The 13,468-nt window shown below is 37.4% G+C and overlaps 1 protein-coding gene across 1 annotated transcript in view; it reads left to right on the top strand.

Moving 5' to 3' along the window:
• Positions 1 to 624: 624 nt before the first annotated feature.
• ADGRV1 (adhesion G protein-coupled receptor V1) overlaps positions 625 to 13,468 on the top strand; it is a gene marked incomplete at its 5' end in the record, with an annotated part of 274,932 nt that continues 262,088 nt past the window's right edge. Inside the window, 8 exons of the mRNA XM_082496974.1 lie at positions 625 to 807; positions 2,577 to 2,726; positions 3,843 to 3,938; positions 5,015 to 5,119; positions 6,484 to 6,597; positions 9,758 to 10,323; positions 11,603 to 11,873; positions 12,681 to 13,010. Of these exons, the coding sequence (XP_082353100.1) occupies positions 625 to 807; positions 2,577 to 2,726; positions 3,843 to 3,938; positions 5,015 to 5,119; positions 6,484 to 6,597; positions 9,758 to 10,323; positions 11,603 to 11,873; positions 12,681 to 13,010 (1,815 nt within the window). The remainder of the gene's footprint in view (positions 808 to 2,576; positions 2,727 to 3,842; positions 3,939 to 5,014; positions 5,120 to 6,483; positions 6,598 to 9,757; positions 10,324 to 11,602; positions 11,874 to 12,680; positions 13,011 to 13,468) is intronic.

Raw genomic sequence — 13,468 nt, 5'->3', positions numbered from 1 at the left:
CAAAGGTCTGGCTGAACAAATGTTACAATGGCATTAAAATATGCCATTCTCCGTCACAAGAAAACATGAAAGAATCATGGGATAAGAGAAGCAGTGAAAAGAATCTCAAGTAAATATGGCAATGTTTAAGAACATTTTGTGGTCCATAAGATGTCAGAAGATGATCTATGAGATGACTGCAAACATCCAGCCCTTCACCCTTCTTGCCAGTTCATGTTTGTTTTTAAAGACAACCAAGAGAGCAAAGAAAATGGAAATAGAACTGTCAACCTTTAAGCTAATTTTTTTGGTGGTTGGAAATTATAACAGTTGTGGCAATGTCATTGTTTTTTCTTAAAAGATGTTGCTTATTGCTCCACTTGAAAAAAGTTGGTAAATATTGTCTAGAAAATCAATAGATGAAAATTTTGAAAATAGAGTTAGGTATAGATGATAATTACGTTATCTGACTCGAGTATAGCTGAGACCTGTGCATGTTTTCATCTCATTTCTGAAGCTCGCAAGATAATCACATTATTTGAAGGGTTGGGAAGGGGTGACTGGATTGGTAAGGTAGACCGGTAATGTTTTATATATTTTAGATTCACAATTTATTTTTAATTATTCTTTTCTTTTTCTATAGGGATGCCCTCTGCTTCTTTATTAGTTTATTTGCTTTTAGCATTACTCATTCATTTCACATCTGGAGAAACAGAAGTGAAGTTCAGTGGGCAAACAGAATTTGTAGTTAATGAAACAAGTACAACTGTTATACGTCTTGTAATTGAGAGGACAGGGAAGCCTGCTAACATCACAGCAATTGTGTCGGTAAGAAACTATGCCAGTTATATTTTCAGTAAATATTAATATCTTTCTGAAGTTTTGAACGTTGCCTGTGGTTTTAACAAGCCAGTGAGAAGGAGGGTGATATTTCACGGGGACAATGCTTCACTTTGAAGAAGCAACACCTGATTTCTGTAACTGAGTGGATTCCTGCTGGCCGCGTCAATGGTTTCAACATAACGGTATAAACATCTCCTCAAGGCCCCAGCTCCTGCTGCTCAGGTAGAAGTTCAAAATGATATGCTTGTTTGATTTTGATTGTGGCTGCGAGTTCATACGGAAAATGTGGATATATATAGCCATTTTCCCTTTTCCAGATTCTGCAATTCATAGAATCCTAGAATCATAGAATGGTTTAGATTGGAAGGGACCTTAAAGATAATCTAGTGCCAACCCTCCTGCCCCGGGCAGGGACACCTCCCACTAGACCAGGTCACTCCAAGCCCCATCCAACCCGGCCTTGAACACCTCCAGGGATGGGGCAGCCACAACTTCTCTGGGCAGCCTGCGCCAGGGGCTCACCCCCCTCATTGTTAAAAATTTCTTCCTAATATATGAAATCCCAGATTTTGTTTCTAACATGAATATTTTGAGCACTTTTTAGGAAGATATTTACTCTTCTTGATGCCCCTCAGGATGCCATTCACCTTCTTGGCCACCAGGGCACATTGCTGGCTCGTGGGCATCCTGTTGTCCACCAGGACTCCTGGGTCTCTTTCCACAGAGCTGCTCTCCAGCAGGTCATCCCCCAACCTGTACTGGTGCAGGGGGTTATTCCTCCCCAGGTGCAGGACCCTACACTTGCCTTTGTTGAATTTCATAAGGTTTCTCTCTGCCAAATCTCCAGCCTGTCCAGGTCACACTGAGTGGTGGCACTGCCTTCCTTCACGTGAGCCACTCCTCCCAGTTCTGTGTCATCAACAAACTTGCTGATGGTACACTCCATCCCTTCATCCAGGTCATTGATGAACATATTGAACAGGACTGGCCCCAGTACTGGCCCCTGGGAGCACCACTTGAATGAAGAATAGCTTTTTTCACAGTGGTTCATTCAAACCTTCAGTGCCCGTGAGGATGGTCGGTTCAGGTGCAGCAGCTGTGCTGGTTCCGTTGCTTCTCTCCATTTAGTCTCAGCTCCCAGCTCTAAACTTAACCATAGTCTTGGCACTGCTGCCTTTGTAATCTCTCTTCTAACCACCTTGCTTACAGTAGAATCGGGGGGATTTTCTTTTGTTGACTGAAATGAAAGCAGGGCTGTTCAGTGTAGAATTCCTCTTGCCAACTTTGGCAATTAAACTGTTAGTCTTGGTTAAATGCGTAGGCTCCTTCTAGTCCCTAGAGTGAGACAGGAGGGCAGAGGGCAGTTAGCTCTGAAGGTAAGTTTAACTCAGGTAGGGTATTATGGCGTATACAGATCTGTGCTGGGAATAGCTTTTCCATTAAAAAAACCCTTGGCTATATGGCGCATTATGCAAAACATACCCAGTTGCAAGGAAGGGAGTCATAAATGGTTCTGAATAAAGTGTAGTGTTTGTTTTGTTTGGTGTTTTTTTTGTTCCCGGTTACTCAGCGTGGATACAAGGAGATATTATCTATACCTTCTGTCCAGAAAGAACTGTATGACAGCAGGGGAAATTGTGGGAAAAATTATGTGCAAAGAAGAGTGTATGAAGTCTGTTAAATGAGTCCAGAATAGTATTGTAGAAGGCAGTGGAGGAAGAAGGAAGTGGCATTCAATTGTGTATTTATTGCAGATTGATGGAGAAAACACAGGGGACTTTTTTGACACATACGCAGCTGCATTTATACCTGATACAGAAACAAACCGAACAGTGTATATATCTGTGTGTGATGATGATCTTCCAGAGGCTGATGAGACATTCACATTTCACTTGACACTACCAGTAAGTCTCAGTTGTTCAACTTATCTGTTCCCCAGAAAATGGTGGGTAATCTGACATAAATTAACGATATTCCATAGATTTCAATGCAGTCGTACTGCTTGTGAGACTGAACCCTAATAGGTGAGAACTAAAATTTGGAGAGTAGCCGGGACGGTGCTTACTGCTCTTTGGGAGGTTGCGCCATTCCTGCGGGTGTCTCTGTGTGATGTTGCTGTGCAGTTTTGACACAGTCTGGACCTTCAGCGGGCACTGCATTTGGCTGTGGACATTTGAAGGTGTACCAGAGCCCAAAAGAGTTAGATTGCGCAGAGGCTGTCCCCCTTTCCTCTCTTCCTGCATAGACCATGCCTGGAAGAGAGAGGGGAAGTAGCAAAAGAGAGAGGATGACTTCCGGTCCTTCCAAAACAGAGGGTAAACGGGACTTACCTAAAAACAAGCAAAAAAATGTTTAAATACTTGTCAGTAGCTCTCTTGATATTGTCCTGTCTCGCAAGGGTCATGCTACAGCAGAGGAGTTCGCATTCACTTTTTTTTTTTTAGGTAACAGTCGTAACTAAGCTTGATGTCAGTTCAGTAAAGATAAATTTTATGTTTTATTCCCAATTATTACACATCCCAGGGGACGTTTGCAGTCAATATAAAAATGCATGTTTTCCCTTCTTTCTTCCTTTCAGTTGTAAATGTAGTAGCTCATTTTTACAACACTGCTAAGATTTGTTTCCTTTATCTGGTATCTCAGTATAATAGTTTCAACGTTTCAGTTTTATACAAATGTTAGGAAAAAAAGGGCAACTTGCGAGTTCCTGTCAGTGCTACACGCTTCATACCTGGTTCCCTCTTGCTATGGTGTCATTAATGGATTGCCAAACTGTGATTAATCATTTACAAAGTTTGTTTCAAGCACTTTGTAGTTGACTGTATAGCGTGTATTTCCTCAGTAATTAAGAATTATTTTGGCGCATTCTATTGCTTTAAATAATTTCCATTGTACTATATAATAAAGAGACATACAATTTGTCATTGGCGAATATCTACTCTTAAGAGACAGTAAAATCAAAATGTGTATTTTTTACCCATCACCATATTTACTATCTTATTTTGTTTTGTTAATTTTAGAAACCGTCTGCAAGGATAAAGCTTGGCTCACCCAAATCTGTCACTGTAACGATCTTATCAAATGACAATGCCTTTGGAATAATTTCTTTTAACATGGTATGGCTTTTTATATGGTATATGTGAAAATTTTAGAAAGCATAAAGGTGAAATTTTCAAAGGTGCTGGTTAGTTTTCAACTGAATCCCTTGAAAACTAATGCTGAGTTACATCCTTGAAAACATCTCTAGAGGTAATTCATACATATGTATGTAATTCATACATATATACGGCTTTAATACTTTTATATGCTTTTAGGTGTTGAGACGTAGCCTGAGACCCTCACACTTGGAGGAATATCTATGCTGCTCATCTTAAACATAAAACTTCAAAAAAATTGTTCAGTCTCACTGCCCTTCATCTATAAGTCACAATGTTAATATAGTATAGAAGAAGCGAGGAGTTAAGGATGTGATTTAGAAGTCTTGAGGATATTCACATTTTCCCATCTTTAGTGAGCAATTTTATATTTGACTCTCAAACCGAGAGAACACTACCGTGGAATATGCGTTGAATAACACCTTCAGTGATAAGACACTGGTGTGACTCTAGTGGTGTGGAGGATATTTGCAGTAATACAGAGGTCGTGCTAGTAGAAACAGAAGCTATAGCTTATTGCTAATTATTATGGCAATATAATTTTTGTAGAGGACTTCCCTGAATAAAGCACAAAAACATGAGGAGTTTGTAGCACCACAGTACTAAGCCATGCTGGTCCCTGTATTAGTGCAATTCCTTGAAATCTTACACCTACAACAGTTTGACAGACAGACTGTTTGCAGCTAGCTATCTAATAAATGACTTTTTAATGGAGAAAACCTATAATTAACAGGGTTAGGCGATCCTACAAATACCAGTGCTAGTATGCCATTGCTTTGTGTGTATTGACTACCTTAATTTACAAAACAACCCCCACCCTATTTGCATAACTTATGATAATTTTTTTATCTGAAATCTTTCAAGCTTTTTATTAGCTGAACTAATTGGTTGCTAGGAAATGTATGCCATGGGTGGACTGGTTTCCAGATTGGATTAACTTGTCTGTGGGAGTTTGGTATTTCTATGGCAACAGTTTCTTCCTTCTGCTGTGATATTTGATCTGTGCCTGATTGCCTGTCCCTTTTCTTCCTCATTAGTCTGCCTTAATCACAGTGAATGAGCCCAGGGGCAGAAATGAATTTGTGCCTCTCACTCTAATTAGGGAGAGGGGGACCTATGGGACGGTCATCGTAACTTTTGAGGTGAGTTTATCGAAAAGGCTTCATACCTCAGTCTGTTGGATGAAACTGTGAGGCTATAACTTATGAAAGTGTTTATTAAAGTGGAAGAGGGGGAAAATACCTATGTCTACTTTTGCTAAATCTGTTTCATAAAATGGAAAGATATTACCTGCCAAGTGAAAAGTATTGTAATTATCTGACTGTTCAGTTTGAGGATAAATTAAAAGATGTTAGAGAAAGCGGTATGCTTTATCATTTAGGAAGATATTTGAGGCAGCAGTTGGTTTTACTAGAAAACAATGTCTATTAAGTGTGTAAGAAATGCCTTATTTACTATTTCATGAAATTTATCTATATTTTACAAATAAATATGTGAGTAATGCTTGTGCCAACTTTGAATGTGTACGTATGAGAGCTCAGTATTTAGTGAAATTCTGTATCTGTAAGACAACACTTTGAATCCCCAGAAACTCAACCACTCACGTTGAATACTTAGGCTGTTATTTCTGTACTTAATTTGAATGTGATACAGTTATTGCCTTTATTGTTTTTTGGGTTTTTTTTTTGGTTTGTTTTTTTTTTTTTTTTTCTTATCTAGCTCAGATTCTATTACATACTTTATACAGAAGTGCTTTCATATGGATATTTCTTTATCATTTGTCTGGTCTTACACAGTATCAAGGGTATAATCCAGACAAATTACAATTTTTGACAATCTGTCAAAATCTGAAAAGATTTATACTGGATTTTATTGCATACTAAGTGTAGCATTTATAGTTAAAGTACAGAATGAGATTCTGTTTTAAGGTCCTATAATTTTACTATCTGCACAATTAATCAGGTCCATTTCACAGTGTAGTTTAAATACACATGTTGAAAAAAATTTACAAGATTTTCTAAAAAAAAAATCCCCATATTGCTTCTAAGTGGCTTCCTAGTCTTTTAGGTTTCACTATTAGATGTAATATCCTTAATCTCACAAGTCAAGACAGAGAGGACACAAACCCAGTAACTGCTATTATTTTGTCTTGGAACTTATTATGAAATATTAGGGTTTTAAATCAAATTAGAATGAATGTCCTTTCTGTTATGTGAGTCAGCTATGCATCAGTAAATACCGAAGAGTCCTTATAGGCTTACATGGAAGTAGGTTTCTTCCTCTTTTTCTGGCAATATGTAATTTTTTCAGAGTGGTTACTCTGGCTTACTCCATCTGCCTGAAAATAAATTTTCAGAACTGAATGTGTGTGCCTGTGTGCAGGACGTGACTCAATAGACTGTCATTTGTTATGCGTGTTGCACACTGTATATTGATTATTATACTTGTACTAGGTTAGTATTCCTGTTTTTTTATATCTCTTACCTTAAAAATCAATTCTTTGCAGATAGAAGATGGACCAAACCCAGCTGAAGAAGATTTAAGTCCAGCTAGGGGAAATATTACGTTTACCCCTGGAAAATCAATGCTGATTTATAATTTAACAGTGCTTGATGACCAGGTATGAACAACCTGACTTCATTGTTGTTTTGAACACGTAGAAGGTTAACTGCTGTTCTGGAGAGACTTATAGTAAGCCACAAAAATCTTTGGTTTAAATAAGGTTAAAAGTGCTTCTGCTTAATGAAGTGATGTTAAGTTTTGGATCTATGAGCTCTCATTTTTACTCCTTCTAATTCTACCTTTGTAATTCTCATCAGTGAATATTTTTAGTTTCTGAACATATCCTGGCTGCTCTGACTAGACCTGTTAGGTGCTGCTGCAGAACATATATAAATAATATGGAAATAAGGAAATGGAATAAGGAGAATATTATACTCTTTTTTTCAGATGGAATACTGAGGTCCTTGTGGTATGGCCAAGGGTGATGTTCTTGAAGCAGATCTAAGTTTATCTATTAGACCGTCCTTTCTATATTTAACTTCCCTGTATTTCTTTTGAGATGTGCTCTGCTTTTCCCTAATTATCTGCCTTGCCGATACAGGTTATGTTTCCATAATGAACTCAGGCTCTCCTTTTAGTCTTTGTTAGTTGTTTAGGCAAAAGGAACCCAATCATAACATTGCTTATATGATACATCGTGGAGTACATCCTCAGTAGTGCCTGTGCAGCTCCTCTGCCTTCAGTTAACAATGCTGAAGAATCCAGTTTATTCTTTGTTAACTTGATTGGCTCTCATTCATGTGAAGAGCAGACATGTTGTTTGCCACTAAAGAAAGAATATAACACATTGAACATTCACAGACAAAAACTAGATTGAAAAAGTTTATATGTTTTTAGATAGATACTTTTCAGGGTAGAAACGTATTTTAAAAAATACTTCTAAAAATAGATAAGATTCCTAAAAGAAACAGTCAATCTTGTGAAGAACATGAACACTAGGTGATAATTAAATGTTGTCAATATTTGGATTGGTCTTTAAAAAAAATAATTATATGTTGTGAGCCTTTCTTTCTATTTGACAGTAATCAAAAAATATTATTCTGCTTTTCAATTTGTGATTTTCACTTTTCTTTTCTTTTTTTTCTGGTTTTTTTTTTTTTTTTTTAATTTATAACAGGGATGAGAAGGAAAATAGAGGCACCAAAATAAATAAACATGATATAGAAAAACTTAATAAGGAAATTCACAAGAAAATAGTAGAACAGTGCTTGTCTCAGAAGTGGGCAACTTTAAAGCAATTTTTTGCATATTTCTCTTAGTTACAGGAAGTGGGCTTCCACATATGTACTGATATTTTCAGTGTTAAGGGACTGTGTCAGACTGGTGTATAGAAACATCTCCTTCATATTAGATGTAATACTTCTGTGACTTATACACAGAAAGAAATCTTTAGCCTTTTGGGGAAGATGTGGTGGTTTTTTATCCCTCTGAGAAATGCTGTGAAAGTTCTGTTCCTCAAAGGTTGATCTGTACAGGTGTGGATGGTCCACTCGGTGAAAGACTTTCACAGGCGTATGTGAAAGATTAATTTTGTGTAAAAAACCTTTATTGATGGTGACGGTGAAGGAATTCACAAGAATCCCATGTTGGTCTCAGAACTTAGAGCTTTTCAGATCTAAAGATAGAAAAGACAGCAAAACAAGTATTTTTCTGAATTGGGTGGCACTCTTCCTACAGAAATTAGGGGATTGCAGATCTGATCTCCACACCATGACATTTATAGTACTTTTATTGTATAAATTTCCTTTTTAGTGAGGAATAATGTAAACTTTGTTAAGAGAAAATGAAAGAGGCGAGGCAGCACTGGAGATCCTTTATATTGTTGTCTTTGAAGTTCAGCTGTATTTTTTCCTGGTCAGTCATGATGCCATTATGAACTCCAGAATGTCCCATTTATATGAGGTACTAAGATGCAAACTACAAGACATTTCGACTCTCTTAAATGTTTATTTTTATGTTGCAAGATGGTATATTAATTAGTGACCTGAACAAAACATGAGGTAGCATCTATTCTAACAAGACATAACTGTGTTGTATCTCAGTGTAGGAGAGAGGTGACGGAGAACTTCTAGATCTCATGTTGACAAAAAAACCTCCATCAGTCAACAATATTATGCAAGTTTAAGTGCTACGAGCAAAACAAGGGACAGAATTGGCATCAGCTATAAAGGCAGTTGCATAGCCAATGTCTTAGCCCAAGAAAAGGTTCCGAGGGTGGCCAATTAACAAAGGAGCCTGAAAGAGAAGAAATACCGGACAGCAGGGTTTTCAGAACTTTCTTAGCTCAATAAACACAAGTGCATGAAAAGGATTTGTCAACTTTATAAGAGAGTATTGCCATTGGCAAAAAATAAGTAATTTTGTCCTGGAATTCCTCTCAGAAGCAAATAATACTAGCTTCCAGGAGTCCACAGCAAGGATGAGATGCAAAGATCATAAATAATTTACTTTTTACCTACATGTGTTAAGAAAATACTCTTATTTTTCAGTTAAATAGGTTTAGTGGATCAATGTTTGGGGAATAAAATGTAGCAATATCTAAAGCAAAAGTCTCATCTTTAATTTCTGTAATTTATAAGCCATTCTTTATTCTTCTGCATCAGTTATTGGAGAACATGTAGCTAAAAGTAAAATGTAATTTTGAACAGTCATCTTGTAGAAATGCCAAAGCCAATTGCTAAGCACCAGGAGACACTTTCTCAGATCTGGGACAGAAATTTTCCCCGGGGATGTGGGTGTCTCTGAACGTAGGAAGTTTTCCTTTTCCAGGTGTATAGGAATGGATGGGCCAAGGTGGGTTGTGTCCTCAAGTTGTTCCTGCATTATCTCAGGCATGCATAGGAGTTAATCAGTATCAACATCAGAAAATCAAGATGTAAATCTAAATAACTGGGATATTGGATGTCCTCAAAGTCTCAAGTTGTAAAGACCCAGCTTTTTCTGATTCTTGCCTAGTTTTTGTTTTGGTTTCCACACTTCTTCATATTGCCAGAGCACAGAAGTATGTTTTAGAAAGAGGAAACATTAGATTTTGAGAAGGGATTTTCGGCCAAAGTTAAAAGCAAGACTTCTGACCTGTTTGTTTTAATATGGAACGCACTGTCAAGTTTGTATTATTTCCCTCTTCTGCAAAATGTATAAAACGTGTTTCTCAGTAAGAGTGTTCTGCCTGTATTTGAAATGCGACTTACACCCCGTTGCTAATATTATTTTTCCAGATACCTGAAAATGATGAGTTGTTTGTTGTTCATCTGAGGAGCGTGGAGGGAGGGGCTGAAGTCAACACCACAAAAAATTCTGTTCAGATTAATATTAAGAAAAATGACAGTCCTGTGCGTTTTGTTCAGAGTGCTTATATGGTGCCTGAGGAAGCTGATGTGGTAACAATTCAAGTGGTCCGTGGTAAGGATGTCAGCGGACAATTGGTTGGACCTGATGAAGATGAAGTCTCTGTCAGTTACGCCATCGTAACTGGGAATTCAACAGCACATGCACAGCTTAATGTAGACTTCCTAGATCTACAGCCAAATACAACTATTGTCTTCCCACCTCTAGTTCATGAACGGTATATGAAATTTAAGATCCTTGATGATGCCATACCGGAAATTGCTGAGACCTTTCAGATTATGCTTCTTAAGGACACTTTGCAGGGAGATGCTGTTTTGGTTAATCCATCTGTTGTTCACGTCACCATCCAACCGAACGATAAACCCTATGGAGTGCTGTCAATCAACAGTATCCTGTTTGCTCAGACTGTTATCATTGATGAGGACCACGTCTCAAGGTACTACAGATGTTCAAATCTACTCTCTAGTCAGTTTAAGAGATTTGTTTGGCATTGTTAAGCATCTTTAGGATTTCATTGAAAATAATTATAAAATCACTACTGAAAATATAATGTAGAAATCACTTAGTGTGGCGTTATTATTATCAACTGTATCTACAAAGGATTCAAGGAAGTGGGAATGTCTAACTATGCAGGAAATACTTTAATATTTATGAACTGTATGTAAAAACTGTAAATATTTATTTACATTACCAGAATACTGAAAAACCCTTAATCTAAGGGCAGGATCAATGAAGTCATGATGCTGCCACATGCTAGTTCATACAAGTGGGAAACAGATTTCTGGCTCCCTTTCCTGTTACATCTTTGCATGTACTATATATAAAATCAGTCTCTGGTTAAAAAAAAAAAAAAAAAAAGCTGTTGAGTGTCTCCCATGAAATACTTACCTTAAGCTTAAAAATAAGTTAGATGTTTGTAATTTTACAGAGAGATTAAAATCAAAGCTTTGTACAAATTTTACCAGCCGGACTGAGACACTGTATTGACAGTCTCAATAAAAAATGTCCACTGCTAGCTACTGATGGTAGTTCATCCCCAGAGAAGCAGGTAAAGCATCAAGCTATTATGCTATGAAAAATTTAGAAAGAATATTTTACAGTATGTAGAGCCCAGCACTTCAGTATTCATCTTTTCTTCTTATGCAGACTAAAGAAATAAATCTTGCTCTCTAAATTTTTCTAAGTCATGATGCCCAGACGTTTTGTTGCAGTCATGTGCTTGTCAGGTGCAGGAAACATGACGTTTCCAGTATCATAAATATCGATAACTTAATATTTCAGTACAGAGGCAAATAGTTCATTCAGAATCATTATTTAAATGTTCTTGCCTGACAACTGTGTCTTGATACAGTTTATAAAACGGTGTAGAAAGTTAATCAGGAAAAACTGTTCTGAGATTTGACATATGTTTCTCGAGACAAATGTAAAACATGCCAAATCTTGACTTCTCAGCATCTTCCTCACTGTAAAGAAAATAAGTTCAAACAAATATCTTCAGAGACGTTACAGAGAGCTCATGAATAAGCACTCTAAAAAAAGCCTTGCCTGTGTGTTAAGATTTCACAGCCTTTAAGCCCTGACTCAAATGGCAGTTGCAGCAGTTAACATTTATTCCACTGAAGTCAGTGGAAATCTTTGAGGGAGTCGATAACTAAGCAAGCCAATATCAGTTATAATTTTATATCGTGGGTTTCTATTTTCATTCAAAACCGTAGGTTTGAAGGGATCACAATTGTAAGAAATGGTGGAACACATGGAAACGTTTCCGTTACCTGGGTTATAACCCGAAATAGCAGCGATCCCTCCCCTGTGACCGCAGACCTCGTCCCAGAGAGTGGGGAGATATGTTTCGATCAAGGACAGATGCTGGTAACGCTCCCTCTGAACATTATTAATGATGATACGCCGGAAGAGGCAGAGCCCTATCTTCTGAAACTCTTAGCTCATACTATACAGGGGGGCGCAGAAGTCAGTGAACCCTCTGAGGTAAGTTTACTTCTAAAATTCTTTTGGAGAAGGTAACAATAGGTAATTATTAGGGGCTTTACCAGTTTTGGTAACATTGATTGTTTGGCCAAACTAGCTAAAGGGTTTGATCTTGAATATAAATCAAACAAATTAATCCAGAATATAATCTTAGTATATAGAGCCATATCCAAAGTTTTGGGATTGGTATAGTATAGACCTTTTTAATGTGGTAGCGTTCATCTTAGATTATTCCCCGCATACGTGGGATCGCATAAATGCTGTCTTGAGTGGCTGCTTGCTAAGAGAAGGCAGGAATGTTGTTTTCCCTTGCTCACTTGCTGTCTTAATGATTATTGGAATGTCTTACACAGAGTAACAGCTTCAGGAGGAGGGGTTGGTGATTAAGAATGTGACCTCTGAACTGTTAAATAAAGGCTGGTTAGCGTTCCTGGCAGTTCTGTGGCTCAGGTCCCTACTTTATCTTTCTCAAAAAAATGGTTGGAATGAACTTGGGGAATAAAATGAAATTTATCACAATCTGTAACGTTTTTAAATTATTCACGTCGGCTGCTGAACCAAAAAATGCGTTGTTCAGAGCTCATTCTGGCAGATGGATGATGCGTAGTGGGAAAGTTGCCGCAGTCGGTGCTGTGCTGCTCGTGTACAAAGAATGCTTTGGGGCTGTCAATCTGATTTCTTTCTTGAGTGCCAGTTCACTAAGGAGAAAAATGTATGGTGACAGTCGGGACGTGCGTTTGTGAAAGCACAACTGTAGCATAGAGTAAGTGTAGCACGGAGAGAGTGATGCTGTTTTCTGTTTTGCAGCTTCTGTTTTACATTCAGGACAGTGACGATGTTTATGGCCTGATAAAATTTTATCCTTTGGAGAATCAGAAGATTGAAAGTAATCCAATGGGACGCTTTTTATCCTTGAGTTTTTCAAGGGAGAGGGGAACAGTTGGAGATGTGCAGTTGGTTTATACTGCACTGTATATTCCAGCTGGAGCTCTGGATCCTGAGAGAGCGAAAGATGGCATTCTGAATATGTCTAGAAGAAGCATTCTCATGTTTCCAGAAGGAAAAACACAAGACACTTTAAATATACCGATAAGAAATGATGCATTTCTTCAAAATGGGGCTCATTTCCTCATACAGGTATCTCAGTTGTGTTTTGGGGTTTTTTTTAGCTCATGTAACATAAAGGATATAATTTAGTAGTGGCTCCTTCCCATTTAATTTAACTAGAATGACACTACCTCTTAAAAAAGAAAGAAAGGAAAGAAAGAAAGAAGGAAAGAAAGAAAGAAAGAAAGAAAGAAAGAAAGAAAGAAAGAAAGGAAAAAGTTATTAGCTCTGTAGCTAAGAAAATTTTCTTACTTAGAGACAGCTTCCATAAGCATGCCATGAAGAACTCTATTGCTAATTATTATTTACTAATTACATCATTTTTGAAAAAATATACTGTTGTACGAAGATTCAGGTATTAATCATGGAATTTAACAAATTGAGATCAATGTTGCAGAAGTTAGTTACGTTTTGAGGTATGTTTCTTGGTCTAGCCCTTGGCTTTCAGTTTAACCAAATTAAGGTTCTTAAAATTGAATTACAGAAGC

This window comes from Vanellus vanellus, assembly GCF_965231255.1.
Source record: "Vanellus vanellus genome assembly, chromosome: Z".
Lineage (NCBI taxonomy): Eukaryota > Metazoa > Chordata > Aves > Charadriiformes > Charadriidae > Vanellus > Vanellus vanellus.
Note: the sequence above shows the minus strand (reverse complement) of the source record. Positions and strands in the feature narration are given on the sequence as shown.